The following is a 26,548-nucleotide window of genomic DNA, read 5'->3' as shown; positions in this document are numbered from 1 at the left end:
CATAATGGCATGCCACACTGAACTCAGCAGAAGTCCAGTGACAGGAACTGACAGAAGCAGACATGCCCATGTGTCATTTTCACACAACCCTTGTACACTCAATTAGTAAGGCTTCAAGACTGCACACACAGCAAGGGTATTTGGCCCAAGTCTTACATTCTGTGTTTTGCAAGATTTAGATAACATGAGCTCCAGGACAGAAACCACGTATTCTGTTCCTGTAAAGCACTGCCCAATATTAGCACATATATTTGCTTCTAAACTACATCTTGAACTTTCTTGCCGTGTCTATGATTTGCCTTATGACATCAAACACAATTTTCTTCAGAGCTGACATAAAGCAGGTTCTGCCATCAGAGATATCAGCCAGAGCTCCAGAGTGGTGGATTTACCATCCCTAGAGGTATTTAAATGACTTGTCAATGTAGCACCCAGGACTTGGTTTACTGGTGGACTTGTCAGTGATGGGTTAATGACTGGACTTGATGACATTAAAGGTCTTCTCCAATCTAAACAATTCTATGATTCTGTGATTCTAATGCCACCCTTGGAATGTCAGACAGAAAAAGAAATCCTTGACACTTCCATAGCAGTCTCTCTCCTTTAACTCTAAGAAAGCTACCCAAGGCTTTGGCGTGTGTGATTATTTTGGCACACTAGACAGCAGATTACAGGGAATTAGAGAATTTACAGCGTACAGAGAAACCAATAGAATGTCTCTCAAATATTGATCTTTTGTTTTTGTGATAGGGCTTGAAATTAAAATGGCTTTCTGTTTACTTTAAGTGATGCCACCCACCCAGAATAAGGAGGAGACTTTAGGATTTACTAGTTAGTTTAATATCCTCCTTGTAATTTAGTGGCACCAACACAGAACCAAACTCAAGTTTCTCTAAATGGAAAGAAAAATCAGAACTGGATAGATTTTCATGTCATGCAAGCCTTTGAGTCAAGACAGCTTAGAGTAACCTGCTTTGGGGCAAAGCTTTTCAGTTTACACCCTGTGAAAATGTTTCACCATGTTCTTAACAATGTTTCCTCCTATGGATTTTGTTTATCTCTTCAGTTTACTCTCAACTACAGGTGACTACTCACATAGAAGTTTTTATTTCTGTTGACAAATCAAACTGAAGGTATAAAGCCAAAATACTACAACAAATCTGTACCTGAAGAAAAGCAACATGCTAAAATTCAATGACCTTCATAGATAAGCTCCAAAGACTACCTTTTTCTTTGCAGATTCTCACCCTCTAGTCCTCCCTACATTCTAGGCAGGCCTGGAATCATACCAGATAGCATTGAGCACACAAGGTTAAAACAACAAGATTTAGCATAAAGATCAAATTACAGGCTCATCTCAGCATGTCCTCGTATCAGATTATTATCACAGATGTTCCAGTATTCAAAGGGTGGCTACAAAAACGATGGAATCTCCCTTTAAGTTACTGTTGACGAGATTCTGATGAGACACAACAGGAAAATTTTTCGCAACGAGAATCAGTCAGTCATTGGAATAATCTCATCAAGGTGGATTCCCCAACACTGGACACCTTTAATATTCAACTGGACAGGGTGCTGAGCATCTTGTCTAGAAGACACTTTCTTTTGTCTAAGAAAAGTTGGACCAGATGATTCTTAAGGTGCCCTTCCAACCTGGTATTCTATTTCAAGTCAACAGTGCTCTGAAGTCATAAAACAGGGTAACTTGTGTGCAAAACAAACACACCATGTCAGCATTTGCTAAAGGATTGGTCCAAAAACATGCATGCTCCAAGCTCCAAGCTACACTCTGCACTGCAACAGGTTTCTTTCCATGGAGACATCAGAGATGCTGCAGGACAACAAAGCAGTGAAGGAAGTGGGAAAAGAGAGCACAGAAAGTCATTAGCAGGCCTGTCCAGCTCCAGGGAGAATCTCAAAGCAACAAAATGTAGAGCCAAGAGTTACACTGGCCTTCGCACAATCAGCAAATTTCTGGATTGCACGTGTTCCTAATTCAGGAACAGTTCTCATGTTTAAGAAAAGTCACTTTAGACACACAGCTGCTGCCCAGATTTTACAGTTGAGGCAGTTCCAAACATCCTAGTATTTTTTAAAACAAAGAAAACAATGGCCATTATAGGATCAAATTCTCTTCTCATGCTTTGTATCACTACACTGCTGACTATTTAGTGTCTTGAAGATGAATATACTCAGTCCAGCAGAAAATCACCACATATCTCACTGTACTTAGCAATGTACTTAGACCAGAAACTAGTGGATCCCCACAATTTTGTAGTAGCTTGTTTCCCAGCATAAGATATACTCTCATATAGCACATAGGCTATACAGTGATCTCATGGTAATAAAGTAATGGACTGCAATACAAGGAGTGATTGTTTTTATAAGAATTTGCATGTAAGTGGAGAAAATCAATCCAGTTTCTGTTTCTATCTGATCACATAAACAGCTGCTAATATTGCTCAGACTTATGCACTCCTGGACCTGACTGCACGATTTTTATCTGATAGTGGTGGTAAGCACACTACATGCAGCTTCTGTTTGAATAATTATTTTTATTATGTTAAAATTTTATCCTATGGTTAGCAACAACATTCCTAAACCTTACATGCAGAAGCTCACTTACATACAGGGTTATTTCAATTGCAGCAAGTAGAAATTTGTCTCCTCTAAAAACTACATACAACAGAACAAAACAGATGGCTCAGGAGAATGGAGAAGGAGAGGGAGTAGGAATGGTGAGTCTATAATATTGTTTCTTTCCCCACCAAAAAGTGAACAGAAGAATAGAAAACCAGAGCTAAATAAATATGGTAATCTCCACATCCAGTAACAGCTAAAACCTAACTTACAAAACCAAGAGAAGCAAGCAAGCAAATTCTTCAATAGGAAATACAGCATCAAGTTCAGCAGTGAGGGAATAGCTTTGTTTGGGTTTTCTAAACCAAGTCCTTCTAAACCAAGACAATTTCTGTGATGTCAGCTAGTACAGCAGTAGCTCAAGCAAGTAACTTTCCCTAGAAATACAGCTGCAATGCCTCTGGCAGACACAATTACAGCAAAGTTTTCTAATCAGTGTTGAAGTTGCACCAAAATGCACCTTCACATGATTTTAAAGACTGCTTCCCCTTCGTGTACAATGTCGAGAAGGGCAGATTTAGGCATATGCAGGAGGTGCAGAGTCATACAGATGACAGCAGAGCTGCACTTCCATGCAACCAAATGCATAAGAACAGTCATATCCACATCACTCCCTGTCTTCCCCCTCCAGTAGTAAAACAAAACCTGAACTATTCTATTTCAGCACTTGCCATAGGGCCACCAGGACATCTTGCTAACTCCTCTGTAATCAGCTTGAGAGGCCTTACTACAGCTGCAGAGGATCTGTGCTCAGAGAAACTGCCCTCTCAACAGGAACACATCACCGCAGTTCTGTATCCACCCATACCCACACCGCCACTACCTCTGCATCTGTACACCCAGCAGGAAGCTGGGCTAAAACACAGGGGAGGCCAAGGGAGGACATGCACAACAGTGGAGCAGCATGTGGGATGGTGGGTCTGTCATTTCCAACTACTTCAAAGCTTGGGATAGCCTCTACACTGCAAGAGTAAGAAGCAGTAGTCCAAAAAAATTTCATGCCCATTAAGGCTGCTGGTAAGGCTTACTATCAGAGGTAAGATTCTCACTATGATGTGAGCATCTGTAAGCAAGCCCAGGACTGGAACAATTGCATTTCATAAGCTCTGTTCAAAACTCTAATTTAAAACAGCAAGAAGTGGCTCTGTCAGTAGGAAAAAAAAAACCCAAAAAACCAGCTATACTCTAAAAACATGCTCTTGGTTTTACCAAAGAATACACAGTATTTACATATAAATGAAATCCTGCATGAATAGGAGGACAGAAAAGAAAAAACTTTTTATACAAAACCAGTCTAAACAGTGAAAATATATCCAAAGCAAAACTGGAGACTGGTCTTTTTACCACCTCCCCCCTCCTCACCAGCTCTTGGGTTAAGGAACTGCTTTTCAGCTTCCTGCCTTGTTGTTTTTCAAAGGAAACTGGAAAGCACAAAAAACCAAATGAACCAAAAACAAACATGTTTTCTGTTCAACAACAGAAATTAATTTTGCTATGCAGAAAAGCAGAATTTTCTTATCATCATGGACGGCCACATTTTTGCACCCATTATACTTAAAATGATGATGCATTTTTCTTAACTTTCACAGTAGTTGTTTGCATTTAGTCATTTTCTGAGGAGGCAAGAAGCTTAAATGAGTGCCTTTGCTCATTATTTATGTTCTCTATTTGCATAACTCCTGCACAACTGCTCCATTAAACACCTCTTCCCCTCCAAGGCCAATTTTAAAAAGCCTCCTGCTTTATGAGACTGACAAGTATGACTCACAGTATTCCCCACATTCATTCCCCCAGGCCTCGTGGGATGTTATGCAGCCAGTAAGTACCTGTTCCAGTTCATACTCCCCCACTCCTACTGCTGCTGCTGTAACCCCTTACAGCAATCTGGGAAAAAAGTAAAGCTACTTCCCTGCTGTAGGCAGGAAACAAATAGTAACAGTGTTTGCTTTTTATATTGTCCTTCTCAGCACCACAGTTAGCAGGAGAGAGTGGCTGAACACAATGAAGGAAGGTTACAAACTCTCTTCCCCATTTTTCCTGTGCTCTTACTCCCACCAGAAACTTGGGGAGTTTCTCAAGACCCTCAAATTGCTTTTCAATCATCCTTCAAACCATTCCCCTTTTTTGCCAGCAAGTCAGAAAGTAATTCAACATAGATTATACTTTATCTACTCTTAAAGCTCCTTCCATGCCCAAGAACACATTTAAATACTCCACACATATGACATTCAGGACCAAAACCAGCAACTTTTCTCTCCAGCACAGAAGCAGAAATCAACAGGTACCATATCCCTGCATACTTAGCTTCTATCCTCAGTAAATGAGCTTCTCTCATAATTACCAAAAGATCTCACTTCATCTCTGAACAGTCAATATTCATTCACTGCAGAGCACTGAGAAGAGCTGATTTTACAGTTCTCGCTCATGGACAGTTGGTTTTCAAAGAGGGAATGTGTGCTAGAAAGCTTTCCATTGGCTGTTATCATTCTCCACTGGTTAAAGGACAGACTAACAAAGAGGAACAAAACACACATTTAGAAATGACAGCCACTACTGCAGAGATGTAAGACTCCTTTCAAAGTAAGCTGCATTGTATGATCCCAAGCTTCAAACACATCTATGGCAACAACAATTTCTCTAACATCCAAAGTTAAAGGCACCTTAGAAATTGGATTCAAAATCTGTTGCCATTTAAGACAAATTCCAGGACTACTGCGGCAACCAGATCATTTCAGTGCTGGGAGAACATATGGTGAGCTGCAGCAGGAAACACACCCACGGTATTTGAAGAGAGCCCTTGTAGAGCCAAGCACTTCCAAACCAGACGCATATTTTATCTAATGCAGCTAAAGCCAGGAGTTTGCATCATAGAAACAATAGCTCCTCCCAGAGATTTAGAAATCCTTCAAGTCAGACAGCAAATCAAAAGCTGAACAATCCCCAGCCAGGTCTCAAAGATCTTGCCAAGTGCATTGATCCACCATATCTTTACTTGTTAGTTTGATACCCTCTGGACCTTGACTGAAGCATCATCCAAGCCACCTGCCATGAGGCTTCTCAGTGGAAACCCTGAAGGTTATAATCATATTTTATAAAAACCTTTAAGGATCAGCTCCAGCTCTGCTTTGTGGACACATGCATGTTAAGAGAACACCATTCCTCCTGACACATTCACTTTCCTTCACTGTTAGGAGAACCAAGGCCCTCCAAGCAGAGAAGTTTTATTAAACCCATTTTACTCCATGGTCTCAAAAGAGTAACACAAGGACCAGCTTCCAGAAGAAGACAGGTTTCTTATAAAGGAAAGGCCTGGCTGCATATAAATATGAGAGGCCTCTTAAGAATTTTACTAATAGGCAGAATCACGTCAGTCTCATTCCACATTGTCTTCCCAGCTGCATTCCATTTCCTCTGTATCCTGCTCATCATGGCTTCCTCAGGTAGTTACAGACTACTGCTGAGACAAAGCTTTAGTCTCAACTCTGTGCCAATAAAGATAATCTAAAAAAGAAATGTGTATAAATGTCTGCCATAGCTCCAGGTTTCAAATTATTCAAACCCATGCTAGTAGAAATTGTTAGAAAGGCATCGTGAAAAATAGCTGCATAATATAAGTTGCAAGGCAGTAAAATATGCAGCTAAATAATAGAGATTAACTAAAAGAAACAGGCAACGGAGATTAGGTTTTCAGATCAGATCTGAAATGAGACAAAGTCAGCAACATAAGAGTTTCAAAAACAGAAGCTGTGACAAGAGCACTCTTGCGTCAATGGCAGCAAAAGTGAAAGTCCACAGTATTTGGCAGCAGAAGAGTAAGTGAGACAAAAGGTCTAACAAGCAATCTGCAGCAAGCAGATAGAAGACTTGAGCAGGGAGAGAGAAATCAGCAAATTCACATTACGCTCACAGCCTATGAGAAGCACATGGAAAGACAGAAACGTCATTAGTAATATTTAGTGACATAAGAGTAACTAGCATTTCCAGATATATGAAAATACAAGCCACAACATGGCATTCTGCCGCTACTTAGATGTTCATGCAGTAATCTGATGCACCTGCCTAGACATCCTCTTCTCTTGCCGATTTGTTTTATGCAGATGTTTTCTTATCACAGGCTCCAGAAAATGCAGAACTATTGCACAAGGACCACAGCTCAAGTATTAACTTGTAGCACGCCTGCTACAATACAGTCAAATGAGATGCACAGCTGACGATGATTGCTGCAGGACAAATACTGCTTGGCAGATTTGCTGACCCTAAACTACAAGGAGATCAGAGAACGAAAGTGAAGATATGCATCTGGTAAAAGATTATCTGAGGGGAAAAAAAACCCCCGCACTTTCCTGATAAGGCATAGCTTAGAAAAAGTATTATCATGTGAAACCCTGGTGCAAAAGTAGCCAGCAGAGTCTACACTTCTTTTCCAAGAATTGTTATGCTTCAAGTAGTAAACAAACATTTCTTTTTCTTGGAACTATTTATAACTTTGAGACCACCCAGTAAGAACATTACATTCAACTCTAAGGATGTCAAACCAACATTTGTTTTAGTAAGACTCCTCCGTGCAAGTTCTGAGAGGCCTTCCTGCTTTCTTAACAGAAGTAGGAACAGTACCACACTTTATTCCTATTTGTCTTTGAGGTTACAATACAATTAGAACAGTGATGCAGAGTCTCTTCCCCACGAATTCTTTAACTGTATATCACTATAGAATCAGAGCTTCCTTGCACATGGAGCAGTGTTCTTGTACTTCTGCTGTATAAAGAGTATACAGAACTATTTTGGGCTTAGAGCAGGAGGGATAACACTGTCACAAACATATCTGCTACCTTAACATAAGAAACACAAGAAAGATGCAATGTCATTGAAGAAGAGACAACCTTTACTGTTCTTTTAGAATATTCCACAATATCAGAGGATACAGTATGACACACATCTGCAGAGGTTATGAAGAAGCTTTATCATAGGAGATGCTCAAAGCAAGGGAAGTTTTGATTTTCAGATACTTTTTTCACTTTGCCAAACCCCAGCACTTACTAAACATATTTGATCTGGAACCTTTGATAAGAATATTATTCAAAATAAAGTCCCCTGGTTAGCAGTCAATCTTTTTTAGAGTTAAACTAACCTGCTTTATCAGCTTAGCCAGCAGGTTACCTACCAATTCCGTGTTAATACAACCTGCTGAATTTTACAAGTTGTACCAGAAAATGCTACATTCATGTTTCACTCCAAGTTGAAAGTCTCATGCAGGATTCCCCACCCCTCCTTTTCTTATAAAGTATCAGCATCATTGTAACAAATATATGCTCCACAAAGCATGCATGGCTCCTGTAAACAGCATTAAGGGCTTGCATAAGTAATGAGCAACACTATTTGCACAGTCTCAAGCACAGGTGACATCTACATTCTTACTAATTAACCCAAGGGAAATAATGCATTCCTTCTAAAATAAGGAGGAAGAAGTTAGAGTTCTGCTTTCATCTGCTGCACAATAAATTGATACCTGAAAGAGCCCACGTTAGAAACACTGTATCTTCTATTTCAATACCTGGCACTAAGTTGATGAAACACTTGACTGAGCACCTCCAGCACAGTCAGGACATGTTGACAGGCTGGAGGTGCAGGAGGAAAGGCAGCTGCAGGTACCATCTTGCTCAGAGCTGTGTTCAGGAGCACATTGTGACCTATTCTCCACAGCACCCTGGTCTTGGCTCTCAAGGGCTCTCTGCAAGTTTTGAGCAGCAAAGGGCTATTTCTGCAACCCACAAGAGGCATCAAGTCTCTGTGGCAGCTGCCTCACCAGCACGGTCAGGAAAAGGGAGGAACCACACAGAGGCACAGAATCTACTATTTGAAATTCAGCAGTTACTTCCCTTTACTTAGGGGTGGAGGGAAGGGAGGATCCCTGTCACCAAGCCCACCTGCCTCTGTCACCAGAGGTCAGAATTGGGGTGGGGTGGAAGGAATAGCATCAAAGGAAGACCACTTTAGGGAACACAAACACTAAAGAGACCAAGAATGCTCAGGTAATTATGAACAAGCCTGGACACTGAGTAAGCTGTGGCCCACAAGTAATTTCCTACCATGCAACAATAAAAACCACACTATACTCATTTAGACTTCAAGTCACTAAATAAGGACTGAACACAGGCACAGAGAGCAAGATACCCCCTTATCCCTAAAGGCTGTCTTGCTGTGCCAGGACCGACACTTGGCCCACATAGCTACCACCCTACTGTTCTGTAGCTAAGCAAGATTTCAGTCACCAGAAACATCAAACACAGGCTGCTTTCACTAATGAGAAATAGAGCGGCATCTTCTCGTGCCTCTGCCAAGACCCACCAACACGCAAACAGCAAAGTGAGCATTACGTAACTCCAGAAGTCCGCAAAGCAAAAAATTAGAATCTCAAGGTTCTTGAGAGAAAATATGTAACATTCTTAAAAAGTAATTGCTGGTAAGGAGTTCAATGATGGTTTCAGGTAGAGAGTCATTACACTGCCTCCATGTTTCTGCGGATACCACTTTTTCTGTGTCACAGTGTAACAGAGGCAGTCTGGAAAGGGGTGGGGTGGCTGGGGGAACCCTGGTGAACAGCACTGCAAGTCCACACAATCAGGTTCTGTTCCCAAATCTGACAACATGTCCCTATATGACCTTCAATGAGCCACTTAAAAATTGCATGCCTCCACTTACGCTTTTGTAAAACGAAGACAGTTTAAAATGCTAAACAAAGATAATGGGATGTTGCATCAGTTCTTTTGTTTCAGAGTTCAGGATTTTTTTTTTCTGTTAAACTTAGATTAGATACTAAGAGGAACTTTGCCCTCAGAGGTACAATACTTCCTATTTGCACTCAGTCTGCTCCTGTACTCTCCCCTTCATTACAACTGCCTTCATTCTCCACTCTGAGACCTTCCCAAGGCCCATCTATTTTCTCCTTACCATAAGACCTACTTACTGTAATAACCTCCCAGAGAACAAGAGGGAAGTATTAGATTGTTGCCCCACTTGTTCATACTTCTTTCTTCCTTCCAACAATTCCATAGGGCTGTGCACAGGGACAAAGGATCACACTTATCAAGCACTGACCACTGACAAACTGCAAGCTTCTTCCTTCTAACAATGTACAAACAGAGGGGAGTGGAGAATGCTTCCCTTGTGAAACAATACACACCTGTAAAAGCTTATCTAAATCCACTTTACTCCACCTGATCAAGGTAGCACAGTGCTGACACGATGATCTGCTGAAATACTAATGAAAAATGAAGCAGGAATAGCAGACATCTTGCTGCCTTCTTAAACCAAATGCACCAAAATTAATGGAAACATTTCAAATTTGGAAAAGCTCATCTCATATCATCTACCTCCTCTGGGCACAAACTGGACATACAACACTCTAGGATTTGTTTCCTTTACATTTACCAGCTAATTTAATGCAGCTGCACTACAGTTTTGTTGCTGCTTTTGAGCTAAAGCTGTATTTTCCAAAACACAAAGACACTTGCATAGGCACAGAAGACCTATACAAGGCACAGACAAGCTACAAGCCTAACCCACCAACCTGTACCTCTATTATTACTTTTTTAAAAAAAGCAAAACCACACACAGAAAAGCTAGTGCCTTTTATACTGCTGGTAAACATTTGCTTAAACTACCTTAAAAAGAACATTACTTAAAAGCATAATGCAACACCTTTTCTTAACGAATATTATTTAAAGCTACAAAGCATAATAGATGATACCTTCATATTTTATCTCATTGCTCTCTAATTTTGAACTATATTTGGTGCTACAGAAAGTGAACAAGCTTATTTGCTTCTTTTGTAAAATGTTCCAAATTTAGCAATAAACCCAGGAAAGAAAAATTTAAAAACCACTGCATTTACTCTCAATACAAACTAATTAACCTACGAACATAAAAGCATGCAAGTTCTCACAGCACATAAAGGATTTGTATTAGTGACAATTTAAGAAGTTTATCCTTTTAGAGCAGCTCATTTCCTGAATTAGACATTCTGAGTGAACTTCTTTGTACTGTACTAAGTTAAGCCACTTTCCATGTGCCAGGCAATGAAATCGAGTGTCCGACCAGTTACCAACACTTAAAGAAAAGTCACCAAAAAAAGGTTCAAATGTGTTGAAAAGGAAATATCTACTGTACAGGAAGTGTAGAACACCCGACTTATCAAACAAAAAGAGTTCCTCTATACATCTTGAAAGACAACCAAAGTATTTATAAAACTTATTGCGTGCAATACTTCTGCTCAACGCCACACATTTACTTTTCTACCAACTGGAAAGATACATTAATTTTTTTGCAACAGCAGTTCAACAGCTATCTGTCTGTGCTTTTGTCTTTTTTACCCAGAACAGCCTGTTAATTCACCGTTCAGTATCCACATACCAGTCAGAAGCTACAGAAGGAAGTAACATGATAAAAAAAACACACATTAGGCAATCCAGCACTTACTTCCTTAAAAGGTCTTTCAATTTATTTTTCTAAAGCTGCTAAATCTACCCACTTGAGACCATCAAGATGAGAATTTACACAAGGAGTGCAAGCTATTTGTTTAGAGATTCTCACAGTCATGTTAAAATTATATTTGAGCTTAAAAACAAAAACTACAAATGGATCTTCACAAGCAGTCTAGAAGCAAAGAGAGTGACGAAAACTATGTATCTGCATATGCATAAACAGGGCTATAAGGAACACCTGATTCAGACAGTAGATGAGTAGTAAGCAGCATTTTATAGCACAGAGAGGCCTCTCTGGGATACACCAGTCAACCAAAGTTGTTCAAAAGGAAGTCATCAGTGCAGTAACACTGCAGAAGCTGACTTCCTGTGTCATTCTAATGCTTCATAAGCTAGTTATGGTAAATAAGTTCCTTAAAACACGAAAATAATACAGCCAGAAAAATGACTAGAGAATCTCTATGGAAGATAGTATTTTTCAGCTGAAGAATTATAACTAGAACTGTAAATGCTTTAATTCCTTGTTATTTCTGTATTAAGTAGTACTGACCAAATTCATAATGTCTAAGATACTGATTAAACTCCTCACTAGCATCTTCAGCTTTATGCTACAGCTTTTCAAATAACCTTTTGGTTACAAGCACACCAAAAGAGACTAGTCACAGAATATACCTGCAGGTAAATCAGTTTGGGGAAGATATCAGCTATGGGAGCCTACATTTTGATATTAAGAAAAAAATACATCTATCTATAAGAAAAATTACTTCAGAAAGCAAAAATATGCCTTAAAGATTTAAGGTTCAAAACCTGCTCTTGAAACTGTTCAGAGTTTAAGCCTCTGATCTAAAACAGGAGTCTAATTTTCTACCTGATTGTTGCTGAAGCTTCCAACCAGAAACATCACAGATTTTAAATCTTGTCAGAGATTAAATATAGTAATGTACATATAATGCCTTTTTACTTCTATTCAAAGCCAAAATCACCACGAAAACATCAAAACTTAGTTCAGTTACTACTTCTACATTTGGTTTTCTTTCTCTTTTTCTGTCTCTCTTTCGCTCCCATCCCTTCCAAAACTGCCACCATATTGTACTTTCCTTTTAGTACTGCAGGTCTTGCTTAGAAGCTTATTTGCTCTACTTCTCCTGAATTCTATTCCCTTCCTAACAGATAAGGACTGGGGTTTCTAGATAACCAGAATACATATAATCTGGAGGGCAAACTGTGTTACCAGCTGGCATCCTGATATAGTCAATGTACCTTTGCAAGAAACTTCTTCCTGCTTTTCAAAGAACTGCAGTTTTCTACTTGAGATTCCTGAATGCTGTCATCTTGCCTAAATGCTTCAGCAAAAGGATGCTTACTGTCCACACAGCTACATTCACCTTCGGGGAGCTAAGTTGTTCCAGCCATGTGAGCTTTTCCCCCCATTTCTCTTTTTCTTTCTTCTCTCTTTTTTTTTTTTTTTTTTGGTTTTTTTTAAGGAATCCCTAGAGACATTAAGACAAGTTGTTTTCCTCAAAAACTCAGCATAACCGAAATTTTACCAGAATTTTTCAAATTAAAAATACAGCTATAGCTTGAGCACAACAATATTGGGGGGGGGGAACTACTTTCCTGCAGAAATCAGCATAGAATATAAACCATAACACTGAGAACATCATTCTGTCTGCTACGACAATTCCTATAAACTGTTAGTGCCTGCACTGAGAATAGTCTGATAAACCTGTTCCACCTCAATGGCACAAGTCAGAGTGGATAACAGTACACAGTAATTTCTCCCACAGAAAAAAAAAAATTCCTCCAAAATCAAAGTGGCTGAACTGAACCAGCTACATGCTATCAGGTAAGTTACAATATGTAGCTTGTGAAGTACTTGTGAATACAACTTGTGAAGCACTTGTGAATACAACTTGTGAAGCATTTTGATACTCACTGCACGGCCAGGTTCTCTATTCTAGTCTGTCTTTTCTATAGAATGCTCAATTACATTAAACACATAGATTTTGTATTGTATGTTCGTTAAGCCTCTTCCTTTCCTTTCCTCCCTTCCAACCCCACAATACTCATACTCCCAAATCTCATAACCCAGTGCCCTGGGTCATATTGCCTAATCCAGCAGTGGCCCCACCACAGGCACTGGCAGTATAATCTGTTCAGTAGTCCAACTGGACAGCAGATGGCTTTGCATCAAGTGCTGATTAAAAAAACCACCACCATCAAACATATAAAAAAATACATCATTTTACCAGTACATTTACCATTTTTACTGAGCAAACATACAATACATGTACAATACAAGCAAGGTATACATTTTACAACATTTTACACAGCTACTGTGCAAGACTGCAGTACGAATTTTAGAATTCCAGCTTCCTTTCAAAAGGGGTAAGCACAGCTGTACCCAGACAAAACAGAGCCCATCAATCCCACATCCAGCTGACCTTGATACTTGAGGTGAAAATGAGCTATCAAATCCAAAAAAAAAAAAAAAAAAAAAAGCCACCCCAAATGACCGGGTGGGAATTTCCTCAAGTGTTTGTTTGTTTGCTGGAAGAAAGAGACAGGTTTTACGACTCTGAAGAAAATGATGTAACTGAACATTCCCTGTACCTTTCTGACATAGGGAAAAGTCAGGAGCAGGAGACACGTCAAAACATGTACTGCAATTACCATACTCATGTATTTGTCATATTTCCCATGAGTAAAACCAAATGAACCTCGCCTCTTAAAAGCATTTATATCAGCAGCTTTCATTGGGTGGAGCAAACAACTCGGAAGCATAAATAAGCATTAACTCATGCTACCTCATATACCACAAAAAACCCAAAACTTGAAAATAAGGCTTATTAGAGCAGTTTTAATTCAAATATCTCATAAAAAAAATCATTTTATATTATTAAAGATGCATTTCTGTATCTGCTGCTCCTTTACTAAAACCAGTAAGATAGCATAGCAGCAATAATGGACACTAGAGACTTAGGTAACCTGTACTAAATACTCATCACAAGTGCTCTAGGATTAAATTCAACAAGTTCAGTCTAAAAGCGGTCAAGTAAGTAAAGTCATGTTTATTTGCCTTTCCCTTTCAATCTTTTTTACTGACAAAAAAGTTGAATTTTAGTATCTCTGGAGAGTTCTGCATCCAGATCAGTATGCCCAGATATGCAGACTTACAGAGTCGTATGATGTAAATCTTGAAAAAATAACAGTAAATTGTGCTTAAAGCAGCTTCACAGAAATATGGACTGAAAGCAAGGCCAAGAACCATCGGCAATCTATGGGAGGGGAAAAAAAATCCACAGCGAGCGGCGGAGAGACGCTACAACTAATGGAGCCTCTCCCAGCAGGAGCGAGCCGGTGTGCAGTCAGTGCTGTAGGGTGCTAGAGCCGGGCACGGATTGCCATTTTGAAACACCGCCTCACGCTCGCACGGCGCTGCCAGCCCCCGGCAGCCTCCTGCCCCCGCACGCCGCCCACGGCAGCGCTGCAGACCCGCAGCGCCGCGGCTCCCTCGGCCCCGCCGGGACCCGCACGGCGAGGAGCACCGCACGGCGAGGAGCTCCCGGCGCGGATCCCCCGCGGCCGCGCTCCGTGATGTCACCCGGTGCGGGGCCCTTCGCTCCCCGCGCCGCTGCGGGGCCGCCCGGCACCCGCGCCCCACGTGCGGCGCATCCGCCCGGCCGCCGCCACCCGCCGCCGCCCGCGGCCCGCCCGGCCCCCGGAGGGAGCCCCGTCGCCGGGAAGCCGTGGGGAAACCCGGGATGCCGGGTCTGAGCCGGCCGCACCGAGAGCCTCGGGGGCCCCGGCGCCTCGCTCACCCCCACCCCGGCCCTGGGAGGTCTCCGGGATGTGACTCATGATAAATAAATACAGAGGGGGAGAAGAAAACAAAAAAAAAAAAAAAAAAAAAAGGAAAAAAAAACCCGACACACCCTCGGAGCTGGACTGACATAATAACCCCCTCCCTTCCCCTCTGGAGCGGGGGAAGGGAAGCCTGGCCGTTCAGCTGGGAAAGTTGAAAGAAAAGGCAGACCCAGGGGACCGGCTGCGGGGCGGGAGCCGCGGCGAGAGCAGCCAGGCGCCGCTGCCCCTCGGGCGGCTCCGGCCCCGCCGCCCGCACCGGAGAGCCGAGCCCCGCCGAGCCCCCCGCCGGCCCCCGCTGCGCTGCCCCGCCGCCCCTCACCTGGATGTAGTTGTTTTCGCAGTAGTCGGCGACTCGAGTGAGGTTCTGGTAGCTCTCGAGCAGAGCCCGCTTGCCAGAAGGGATTTCCTCCTCTAGCAACATCTGCAACTCTGCCATTTTCCACCCCTCCGCATCGCTTCCTCTTGCATTAAAGAGACAGCAGCAGCGCCGGGCTCGCAACCCGCCTGGTATTGTGGGATTCCTCCTCGCCCCGCTTTCGTGAGCGCTCGCTTTCCCCACCCATCCTTCCCCCTCCGAGGGGAGGGGAAAGGAAAAAAAAAAAAGCAAGAGAAAAGAGGAAAAGCCCGCCCTCGGTGCGCGGAGGCAGCCGGGAGCTGTAGGCAGGCGGGCCGCATGCGCGGGGTGGGCGCTGCTGATGGGCACCGCCCGCGGGCCGCAGGGACATGGCGGAGCCCGCAGTGCGCCGGCTTTGGTGGCTCCTGCGGCGGAAGGGCGGCAGCCGAGCTGCCGGGCTGTGCTCCTGGGAGCCCAGGAACGAGGGGAGACAGTGGTATCCTTCCCCACCCCGCTCAGAAAAGCTCCAGCCCCACAGTGCTGCCCGGACTTCAGCGCCGCTCCGCAGGACAGGCCACAAGGGTCTGGGGGGGAAGCGCTGCTCTGGTTGTTTGGCAGGCTAGAAATTTGGAAGACCGCAGAATCAGTTAGGTTGGAAAAGGTCTCTTGAGTTGTCGAACCCAACCTATGACTAAATACACCACCATGTCAACTCGACCATGGCCCTAAATGCCATTCAGGGTTTCCTTAAATACATCCAGGGACGGTGACCCCACCACCTCCCTGGACAGATCATTCCAAAGATGACAAAAGACTGGCAAGACGTTAGAGGGATTGCGATTTGGGGCAACTGGTCCCTTCCAGGGAATTATCCCCTGAGGGGGAGGGAGAAATAATTGAATCCGGTGTGTGTAGATCTTCGTGAAGGCCTGCCCAGTGTAACTACAAAGGTGTTAGGTTCATGAGAAGAGCTTAAATACTTGGCTGAGATAAACACAGTATTCCTGCCGCTCATTTACCTCTGTTGTTAATCATTGCTCAGGGCCTCCTCTGGCTGTTTGCAAAAGTATGGAAAACAAGGGTCTGGTGATTATTTAGTAGAATCTTCCTTGCATCTGTGTTTTTTGTCAGCAAAATCCTGATTCTGCAGCTGTGCCAGAAGAGACGCCAATAACATCAGGTGACTGCTCTGCTGGGATGTCCATGCCTGCTTTTGCAATGAGTAGCAGGCCCAAAAGAAGCCGTCTCCAATGCCCACTGTTGATTTCATGTGCTGTGTGTTTGCAGTTATGAACACAAATGGAGTTAGTCTTTGCATTTTAGTAGTTGTCCCAGAGAAATCCACACAGTGGTGGAAATCAGCATGTTTCAGAAACAAGTACTCTCAAGCACATGATAGTAAGAGCAGACTGCCTCATCTCTGCAAAATCAAGGTATTTAACATGTTCTCTGTAGTCTGACTCTTTGCAGCACTGAAAACTGGTCAGGATGTTTTGGTGTACCTGCTGCTGTCTCTAAATCAAGGCGGAAAGGGAAAAAATAGATCTCCCTTCACCTCTGAGGTCAGCAAAGTCCAGCATCTCAGCTCAGAGCTGTAGAAGCAAGGATGAAAGGTAGGGAGCCTGGGAAGGACCAATGGGCCTGGGAAAGGCTTTGTAGCTGGAATTCCAAAAAAACACCCTGTCTGGGAACAGCAGGGCAGGTACCCAGAAAAGTATTTGAGAGGTCTTTGAGGAGAGGAAGGAGCTGGTGCATTTGTAGCATTTGCTATGGGATAGAAATGCATCTACATTGCTATCTTCTGATGGTTAATTTATTTGGCAGCTTAGCAAAATTGTTTCCAAAGCGGTTTCAGTAATTCTCCATATTACAGCATGTAATATCCAATAAAACATTTCATTTTGGATTCTTTCTAATGTAAAATAATTCATTCTGTTGTGCAGCTGCACTGAGATATTGACAAGCTTTAGATGTGTCCCAGGGCAAGTGTGACCAGAACCCAACTTGGGCACTGGCTTCTCCTTGTCTCCAGTACTGCCTTCTTCTCCTTGTTTCCAGCTCTGTATAAATCAAAGACAAATTTGATTCCTCTATTCACTCTGGCTGCAAATTGCTTAACACCCATTGGCTTGGATGAGTCTGTAATTGCCTACAGATCACAGATTGGCTTCATGGAAGCTGTTAACATCCTCAAATGTAGCACAACTGTTGTTGGCTCTACTTAAAATGTTACGGCTGCCCCTGTAAAAGAAACGGCAGATGCGTGGTGCCTTGCACATCAATATTTTTCAGTCTGAGCAGTGACTCCAGGAGGGCTTGCAGCCTCCTGAAAGGCCTTGCACGAACCCCACCAGCTCTACCTCAACATGTTCTCAACCCTCAAGAAGACCTTGGAGGAGCACGTCAAAGGTCGCCACCTTGTGACAGCTGCGTTGAGGCTTTTCTGCAGCCGCCGTGGTACGGCCAGGCGCTGTCCCCACGGCCGCGGGATAGACCTGGGGTAGATAAACACCCAGACTGGCTCCAGGTCAACTCCAGCAGGACCTTTCAACTGGTGCCATACAACCATGGCAGTGTGGGTGTGACGGCCACGCAATGTAAGATGTACTGGGAGCTGTGGTGTGAATATGCTCAACTGATTAGATCAGCACGCCTTACTAGCTTCTGCTCCATGCTGGCCCTCCTTCTTTCTAAATAACTCTCTGCAGGGTCACTTGAGTGTCTTTGCAGGGTGTTCCTCGTGTCTGAGGCTCTTGGAGGTTGCATTGACTCAGGTGCAATAGATCGAAGCTGGCTCCGTGAGTCTGCATGGTGTGTACACTGAGTGATTATAAAGCACCTGAAAGAGTGCAAATCTAGCAGAACCAGTGCTGAGACACAATCAATAAACCTTGGGCTTCAGCTGACATTTGCTGAAGATAGTAGTGTGCATCTAAACTGCTTTCACGGGGAGTTTTTTTTAGAAGCTATTTTATTCTGTTGTTTTTTTTGTTTTGGTTTAGTTTGCTCTGTTTGAGCTTTTTTGATCTCATGCTTTCTCATTGTACCAGGCAACAAACTGCTGATTAGAAGGAAAAGCTACCTAGCTTACCCAAGATACTTAGAGTGTGCAAAAGAGATAGGAATGAAAATTTTCCTGGCTGGGGCAGCTGGACTGGCAGAGGAAAAAATGTAATGATGTCCGTCAATCTTCACATAAACAATCACCCAAATGAGATCCTATCCAGAGTAAAATGTGCTTATATATCGCTCAGCATCTCAACTTTATGTCTGAGATTTTCTCCTCCTCTGTGGGGCATGATCTCCTCCCCAGGGGCAATACTTTCTGGGACAATAGCCCATTTTTGGCTGGGAGAGAAAAATGTGACTATATTCTAAGTGCTGTTTAGAACAGCAGCAAAGTAGCAGTATCACAGCAACTTCTCTTGCTCTGTAATTTGTGTGGCTCTGTAACTGTCTATTCCCTTTCCTAGGCCATAGATTGGCATGTGTCTTTGTTTTTCCCTTGGGAACGAACAGTACTTGCTTCAGTAGTGTTGATTGGAAAATAACCCTTTATTTTTTGTTGGACTGTTTCTCAGCTGGATTGATTCCTGATTCAGTTGTTTAGCTGCACAAGCATTTGTGACAGTGGAATGGAAAGGGAGATGAGGGATCTGAGGGGGCAGCTGGAAGCACAGAGGACACAGGGCCTGTTCAGATCAGCCATATCAGCTCTGCTGCCCAATGCCAAGTCTCATGTTCTTGTAAGAAAATTTTTGTTGATTACAGTGATATACTTACACAAGTATGTCTGTACTGGGACAGGCCTGTGTGAATAATTAATATTTTCACTTTTTTTTTTTTTTTTGTGGTACCAAAATTTGCTTTTTTGCTATTTCCTCTGCCAGATTAGGTGCTTCCTCTGTCCAAGAAGGTGCATAGCTGCATTGGTTTGCTTTTCTGTGCTTTAGCTGCAGCACACAGAGCCTAATTTAAGAGCCAGAATAATTACCCATATTGATATTTCAGTTATCATCACAGGTTGTCTGAGTATTGCAGAGATGAATGGGCCTGTTTCTGCTTTTTGGAGACAATTTGTCATGCACTCTGCGCTCTTGTGGTCACCTCCATGTGCCTTTTTTCCCAATTAATACTTCTAAGGTTTTCATCGCAGCTGTTAACAACTGGAGATGCTGCCTCCTGGCTTGCCAGGGGAGCAGGGGTGTTTGGGGCAGGACTGCATCCCTGAGCTGGTTGGGGACCCCAGTGCAGCCCCCTGGCAGTTGCTAGGCAGCCACTAGCTCTGAGCAGCAGAGCCAGCACAGCCAGGCATTGCTAGGCAGCCTGAGCTGCTGGGGAGCACAGAAGTAATAAGATTCAAAATTGCAGCTTCAAGAATGCACAAGATAAGAGTGGCACAAAAATAAATAGTTCTACTGTATTTTGACATGACCTTTCTCCTCTAATATATTTTCACTTGTAGGATTTGCCTTCTGTCTCAACCTCATTTTTCATAAAACTCTCTCCTCTTCATCCCTCCTGCATGCTTATCTTTGCTCCTCAGCAGTACTCTAGTGTCAGCAATCCTCCCTTTTTGTCACCTCCGCCACCCTTTTCTCCATCTGTCATCTCAGTTATTCTCCTCTCATGTTCCACTGGATCCCTTGTTTCTTTGGCCTCTTTAATTTTGGTTTTCACTCTTGCACCTTTCTCAGCTCAGCCTCTGGCCATCAGGTTGTCTCCTGATTTTTCCTTGCCACTTTCATTGCATCAAGGAATTCCTTGCATATTTTCCATTCTCAGCTCCCAGTCTAGGTCTCTTCTGCTGCTGTCACTTCCAGCTGGCCATCACAAGGTAGGCTTATCTTCTTAATCCCTCAAAATACTGCCAAGGCATCCACTGCTTTAAGAACACAGGAAAAGTGGGGGATCTAGACCCTGATGATGCAGCCAGACATATGCAGAACCTCAAGAAAGACCATTTCTTTCTCCTAGACCTACCAGGAAAGACAGCTGTTGTGTGACAAATAACAAGATGACCTGCTTCTTGCACCACTAACAAATGGAGCTAAACTGTTTTGTTATAAAAACATTTTGAGGAAGGGCTTACTTTACAGCAACCACTTAAAGCAGGAGGTGGATTTTTGTCAGTAATCCTTTTTATTAGCACTTTTTTTTCCATTCTTTTATGGCTTTGGAAGGGTAATTTAAATACGAAAAGAGTCATGTTATTGCAAGGGGTAGGCATGGAGTGAAAGTCAGCTTTCTGAATAGACCCATGCAGGTTTGGCATACTCATTAGAGGGTAGGTTGGGATTTCTTGAGTTAATAGCTGTTTGTTGGAGGATGCCAATCCTTTAAAATGGAAGATTTTCTTTGATATGTATCCACTAAATAAAAATTTTCCTGGGAAAGATTTTTCACCCTGCATAGAGCTTCTGGTCAAACGCAGAGACACCTTGCCCAGAAAAAAGTAGTATTTGCTTAATTAGCAGTGAAAGGCAATATAACAGACCCAAAGACAAGTTTCTGTGACTGATTTGAAAGCAGGCACCGAAAGGGTAAGTGGCCCACATCAGCACCGTCTTGCTTGCTCAGCTCTTTGGAATGTGCATCCCTAGCAGGAAAAACAAACTGCTTAAGGTCTTGGGAAATGTTTTGAAGTCAGAAAACACCTTTAGCACCATTTATGTTCTGTTTTGCACTGCTTGATTAAGGCTATGAGAATAGCACAAACAAAAATATTCCTGGGAGAATGCATGTAGAGCCACCCCAGGCTTCAGGAGACTCACTGGTGCAGACATTGTTTGTAGAGCTGTAACTGTTTCCTTGAGAAGCAGAGCCTAAGATGGCTTTGCAAATTCATGCAACGCTGCAAACGGTGCCTTGAGACCACTGACTAGTGCTGAGCCCAGAGTTAATAAGCTCTCTTTCGGACTCCATTTACCATGCACACAACTGAAGTGTCTCTGGTGTTCCTTGGAGCACCTCCACTATCTGGCTTTTTCTGTTCTCCATCAGTTCCCAGTCTCCTATGATCCCAGATAATGGAGAGTTGATTGTACTGTGCTATCACCTTGTTTATCCACACCTCAAAATTGATTACTCAATTATAGCCCCAGCTATACCTGACTTACACTATGTATACCTAAACTAATTCATTCCCTATCTTCAGTACTTAGTTTCTGTGTTTGGTACAGTGGATGAATAAAGAATAGAAAGCAGTAAACATCTGTGTTTCAGAGCCAACATTTGTGCTACCTCTGTGGATTTTTTACCTTTTTTTTAACAATTAAAATTATTTATCTAAATCCATTTTTATTCCTAATAAAAAGAAAAGAAAGACTCATCAAAATGTGCTTAGCATAATGCAGAGCTTTAAAAGAATATATTATGGTGAAGGTAATTTAATTGCACAATTGCAATTTTTCATTGTATTTGAGGAAATCTGAGCATGGATAGGAATTACTTTTATGTTCTTTCTGTATAAAAGATTGGTGTTTTTCTAAGCGCCACCGTTTTTTTGATGCAGATTAAAAGCATTCGTATTCTGTACTGATTAATTGGTGTGCCTCTTTTGCATTTAAATATATACTTCACTGAATTGCAGTTTTCCATCACAAAGCAGAAAAGAAAAAATAATTAAATGATAACATCATGCTACTGCAGAAGGAGTGCTGTTTCCCCAATAAAAATAAATATTTGACAGCAATTCTGCAATGATAGTATTACCAAGCACAGTATTTGGGTGGCAAAATAAGGGACAACATAATAGTATTTTTTTTCAGCAAGTGAAAACACATTACAGTTCTTGGGTCTGTTCCAGCTCCCAGTGAAACAGTAAAGCTTCAACTGGAAGCAATGCTGAGTCGGTAGGGCTGAGCAGTGTCTGAAAAGGACCATCTTCAATTGCACTGAAGGCATAAGGGATCAGATAGGATGCACAGCAACCTTCAGATGCAGTTGTCTACTAGAAAATCACTTCCATACTAAGATAACATTGACATCCTCCTTGGTATTGTCCCAGTCAGAGCTCAAACACAAACTGTGCAGAAATGAGGGTAAAAAGTCATTACACATAGACTGAGGCTATTCTCTGTTGGGAATATTTAAAAATAAATCAGGCCATTTAGTGCATTCCAACAGCATTTAAAGGATAAGCATTGGATATTCAGAATAAATAGGATGTTTTTTCCCTGTTACTTTTCATTATGTAACAGGAGCAATCTCGTGTGCCTATGAGATTGATTACATGTCTCAAACTTAGTTTAGCTGTTAATCAATCTCAGCAACCATTTCTTGTTTCCTGTAGCATAATGCGGTAAAAATTGTCCTTTAATTACCACTAATGAAAGTTACCTGCAGTGAAAGTGAATATATGCCACTGGAAAATGGCTTGGTTCAGAGGGCAGCGAATGCAAATACGAACAATCTTAATGATGCACAGGCACAATTAGAAGTGAATATGTAAATTACTGATGACAGCTTCCTGCTATGCTCAACTATTTGCTGTCACCGTTAGCTATGAATGTTTCAATTTATTTGGTCATAACTATAATAATCCCACAGTATCTTTCTGGACAATGTGTTTCCTAAAGGGTTGGGGAATTTTAAACAGTGTAATTTAATAAATACACACTTATTCAGTATTAAAAATATTTATAACATTCTTTAAAGATATTCTGGATGTAATGGGGATAATTATGCATGCCATCACTTCCTTTTAAATCTCTGACTCTTCATTCTGTATCTGACATGTTTGTACTCTTCAAAATTTCTTCAATATATAAGGTGGATCCTATCTAGGTTTTTACATCAATTGAAAGATGTCTCACAACTTGATAACTTTTCCTATATGCTAAAAAAAAAAGACTCATACTGTTCTGACTGAAGAAGAGATCAAGGTGTTGTTTTACATGGAAAATGTATTATAGAGCCCTCACTGTACTGTTTGTGGAATTTGTAGTTATTTCCCCTTGTAGTGCTTTGCTTTCAGTTGCTTATACCTTTGTCAATCTTAGTTTAGCCCAAGTAGCACATATTTCTATTTCAGACTTTATTTTTCCCCTTCAAGGAATTTTGAGACAGGAACAAAAAAAATGCTTTCTGTCGCATCATTACAAACATTTCAGCCAAGAGGTTACACCCCCAGCAGCTCTGGATTTTGAATGAGGAAGGTAGTTAGCAGAAGGTAGTTTCAGGGTCACACCTCCTGGTTTTCCTGAAAAACCTGACACCATTTGGTGAATTCCTAAATTTCTAAAACTAATATATTCACATTTTAATAGAGTTTATAAAAGCTAGGCGATGTCCACTGAGGAACTATAGTGATAATGTTCCACTGTACACTGCAAGGGTCAAGGGATTTTCTCTGGTGTTTTGGGGGGTGGGGAGTGGGATTGGTTGGTTGTTTTGTTTGTTTTCCCTACTATATGACTGTGATGGATAAATGGCATAGAGGGATTATATCCCCTGGCATCTGGAATGTAACAGTATGATGAATTCTGGGAGAAGAGATAATGAAGGGACTTGCAGGGGCCAGATAGAAGGGGCATGTATAAGTGTGAAAAAGGAGGAGAGGAAGAAAAGATAAAGAGGAACTATGATGAGATGCAGATTGTTGAGATATGTGGTGTCTGATCATGGCAGAGAACAGATAACTAAAAAACTACAGACATTTCCCACACAGGATATAGACTTGGACTCAGAACTCTTTTTCTCTTGTTTTCTCATAATAGCAAAAAAATTCACAGGAATCTGTGGACTACAGTCTACAATCATTGCCATTTACTCCTGCTATGTAAAGCTCATTTGCTGTAGATCTGAAAAATCAAATCCTGATGTCAGTACTTATGTTGACCACACACCAAACTCTTACAAGTTTATACAATGCATTGACTAGTTAACTACTTAGGGGGTGCCATCATCTCTTATGATCTTATGGACATCATACTTGGCTTGGCATCATCATTCAGGCCACTAAAAGAGGCAGGTCCTTTTTATCCTAGAAAATTTGTTGAAACAGGCTCTCTTTTGAAAACTCCTTTGGTTTTCAGGGAAAGAAAAAAAATGTTCTGAAAAAAAATGTTGGGCTGAATATCTTTTCTCACGTGGCTAATACACATATTTTTAAATTATTTTTATTGTGTGGCCTGAAAGGTTCCTTATCTCATTTCAGAGAATAGAATTCAGTATTCAAATGCTTTCTTGTTCTGTATTAGGAAAAGAGCAGCAAATGTGACATATAGTGCCTCATTCAACGGTATTATGTCTTCATAACTGAAAAAGCCTCATTTCAGTAACCTCTTTAAGTATTATTTACAATAGCCTCCTACTTTACTAGTCTATTAGAACAATAAAATTGCTATAAAGTGATTTCCCATTGCAGTTCTGTGATGGATATAAACTACATCGCAACCTGTAACCCAAGCCTGTAGCTGAAGTTGTTCTGTTGCTGTGGTTCCAGCTGCAAGCTGGGAGGTGTTGGCTAAAGCAGCAGCAGCAAGTCACTCCCAAGCCTGCCACCTTCCAGCAGGGTCAGTGCTGGCCATCACACAGCAGGGTTAGGCTGGAGCTGCCAGGCATTCCCTTGGTGCATGGCAGACAGCTGCATTTTCTGGATCAGAGTATCACTTGTTTTTCCACTTAAGCAACATTAGTAAGAGTTAGCAAATGACTGTGAATATTGTGTATTATCTATAGAAAATAACTAAGATGTTAATAGGAAGGGCTAGGAAGTTATCCACTACATATGTTGAATATGGTAAAATTGTTCTCTATACTTTATATCCAGCTTTTTATACCCTCTATTTTTAAATGTACCTACTGAAAACGGCCTGAAGCTTCCAATCCATCAGCTGTCAGAGTGTTCCACAGTCTGCTATGGTGCTGGACAACTTGTGCAGTGCTGAGGGTGACACTGCCATATAACTTCTCACAGATTTGCATAGAAATACTTTTCAAAGGTTTCATGAAGCCACAGGGGAATATATTTGTTTATAAGTGCCTAGGAATAAGGGTCACAGCAACAATCTAACAATTAATGTATAATCCATTGCTAGTGCTTATTCACAAAATAGATGGTATAAATTATGCTGTCTAATGCATAACCATTTTTGTATGAAAGGTTTAAATCAAATAAAAGGAAATGTCCAGAGAAGGTCAACAAAGCTAGTGAAAGGGCTGGAGAACAAGCCTTATAAGGAGCAGCTGAAGGAGCTGGGGTTGTTTAGCCTGCAGAAAAGGAGGCACAGGGAAGATCTTGCAAATCTCTGCAACTATCTGAAAGGAGGTTGTAGCCAAGTCAGGGTCAGTCTCTTCTCCCAAGTAAAAAGCAACAGGATGAGAGGAAATGGGCTTAAGTTGCACCAGGAGATGTTTCGATTGTATATTAGGAAAAAAAGTCTTCACTGAAAGGGTGGTTAAGCACAGAAAAAGGCTGCCCAGGGAAGTGGTAGAATCACCATGCTTAGAAATGTTGAAAAAACATGTGGATGTGGCACTTCAGTGGGGAACATGGCAGTGCTGGGCTTACGGTTGGTCTTGGTGATGTTAGAAGTCTTTTCCAACCCTGACAATTCCAGGACTCCAAGTATTTTTTATTCATATGCAGAGTAATACAAAAAATATTATATTGATTTCAAATTCATGCCTTAATTTATGTCAGAAATCTCACAATAGCGGGCTGGATTTTGTGTGTTACTCCCCCTCCTCCCTTTGCCAAGCAGGTTTTTCCTATCATTTGTCTGCCAAATTTGTGTAGGAGAACTTCAAAATAATGATAGGACATGTTTTGCCCTCAGCTGGCATGTATTTATATATTAAAGCAATATACCAGTATTTGATATATATCTGTTGGTTAGTAGGAAGAGATTTAGTCACAAGAGGGTTTGTTTTCATATGAATCAGTAAGCTGAAAGCTAAATTCAGGACACAAAAGCAGTACGTCTCTGATTTTAGCTGGAGGGTTGGTATGAATTTCTGCCTTCTCACTATTCCTGACATTTAGAAATCTGGTTTGATACTTGATTATATTACTCAATAATTAATCCAGAATAATTTAGCACATCTCCCACCACTTAAAGTTATTTGGTTTTGCTCAACCATTTTTCAACATCATACTTGTAGAAAGGGAAGAACAGAAAATTTATTATGATAAAACAAACGGCTACATCTGTTATACAGGGAGGGCCACACTACATGATGAAAGAATTAATCCTATCTACCTTCTTAATACAGATATTTA

General features: G+C 41.7%; 1 protein-coding gene across 9 annotated transcripts in view; it reads right to left on the bottom strand.

Moving 5' to 3' along the window:
- The window catches only part of ABI1 (abl interactor 1), a 78,467-nt gene extending 62,891 nt beyond the window's left edge, over positions 1-15,576 (bottom strand). For 5 of the 9 annotated variants that reach the window (XM_085050474.1, XM_085050478.1, XM_085050479.1 and 2 more), the window contains exon 1: positions 15,307-15,569. In XM_085050474.1, the coding sequence (XP_084906600.1) occupies positions 15,307-15,423 (117 nt within the window). In that variant the 5' untranslated portion in view covers positions 15,424-15,569. Of the gene's footprint in view, positions 1-15,306 lie in introns of all 9 variants that reach the window. The other 4 variants (XM_085050477.1, XM_085050480.1, XM_085050475.1 and 1 more) reach the window with 2 other exon arrangements.
- Between the last annotated feature and the right edge of the window lie 10,972 nt (positions 15,577-26,548).

The sequence above is a fragment of the Lichenostomus cassidix genome, chromosome 2, assembly GCF_008360975.1.
Source record: "Lichenostomus cassidix isolate B80296 chromosome 2, HeHo_3.0, whole genome shotgun sequence".
Lineage (NCBI taxonomy): Eukaryota > Metazoa > Chordata > Aves > Passeriformes > Meliphagidae > Lichenostomus > Lichenostomus cassidix.
This window is presented reverse-complemented; position numbering and strand designations above follow the sequence as displayed.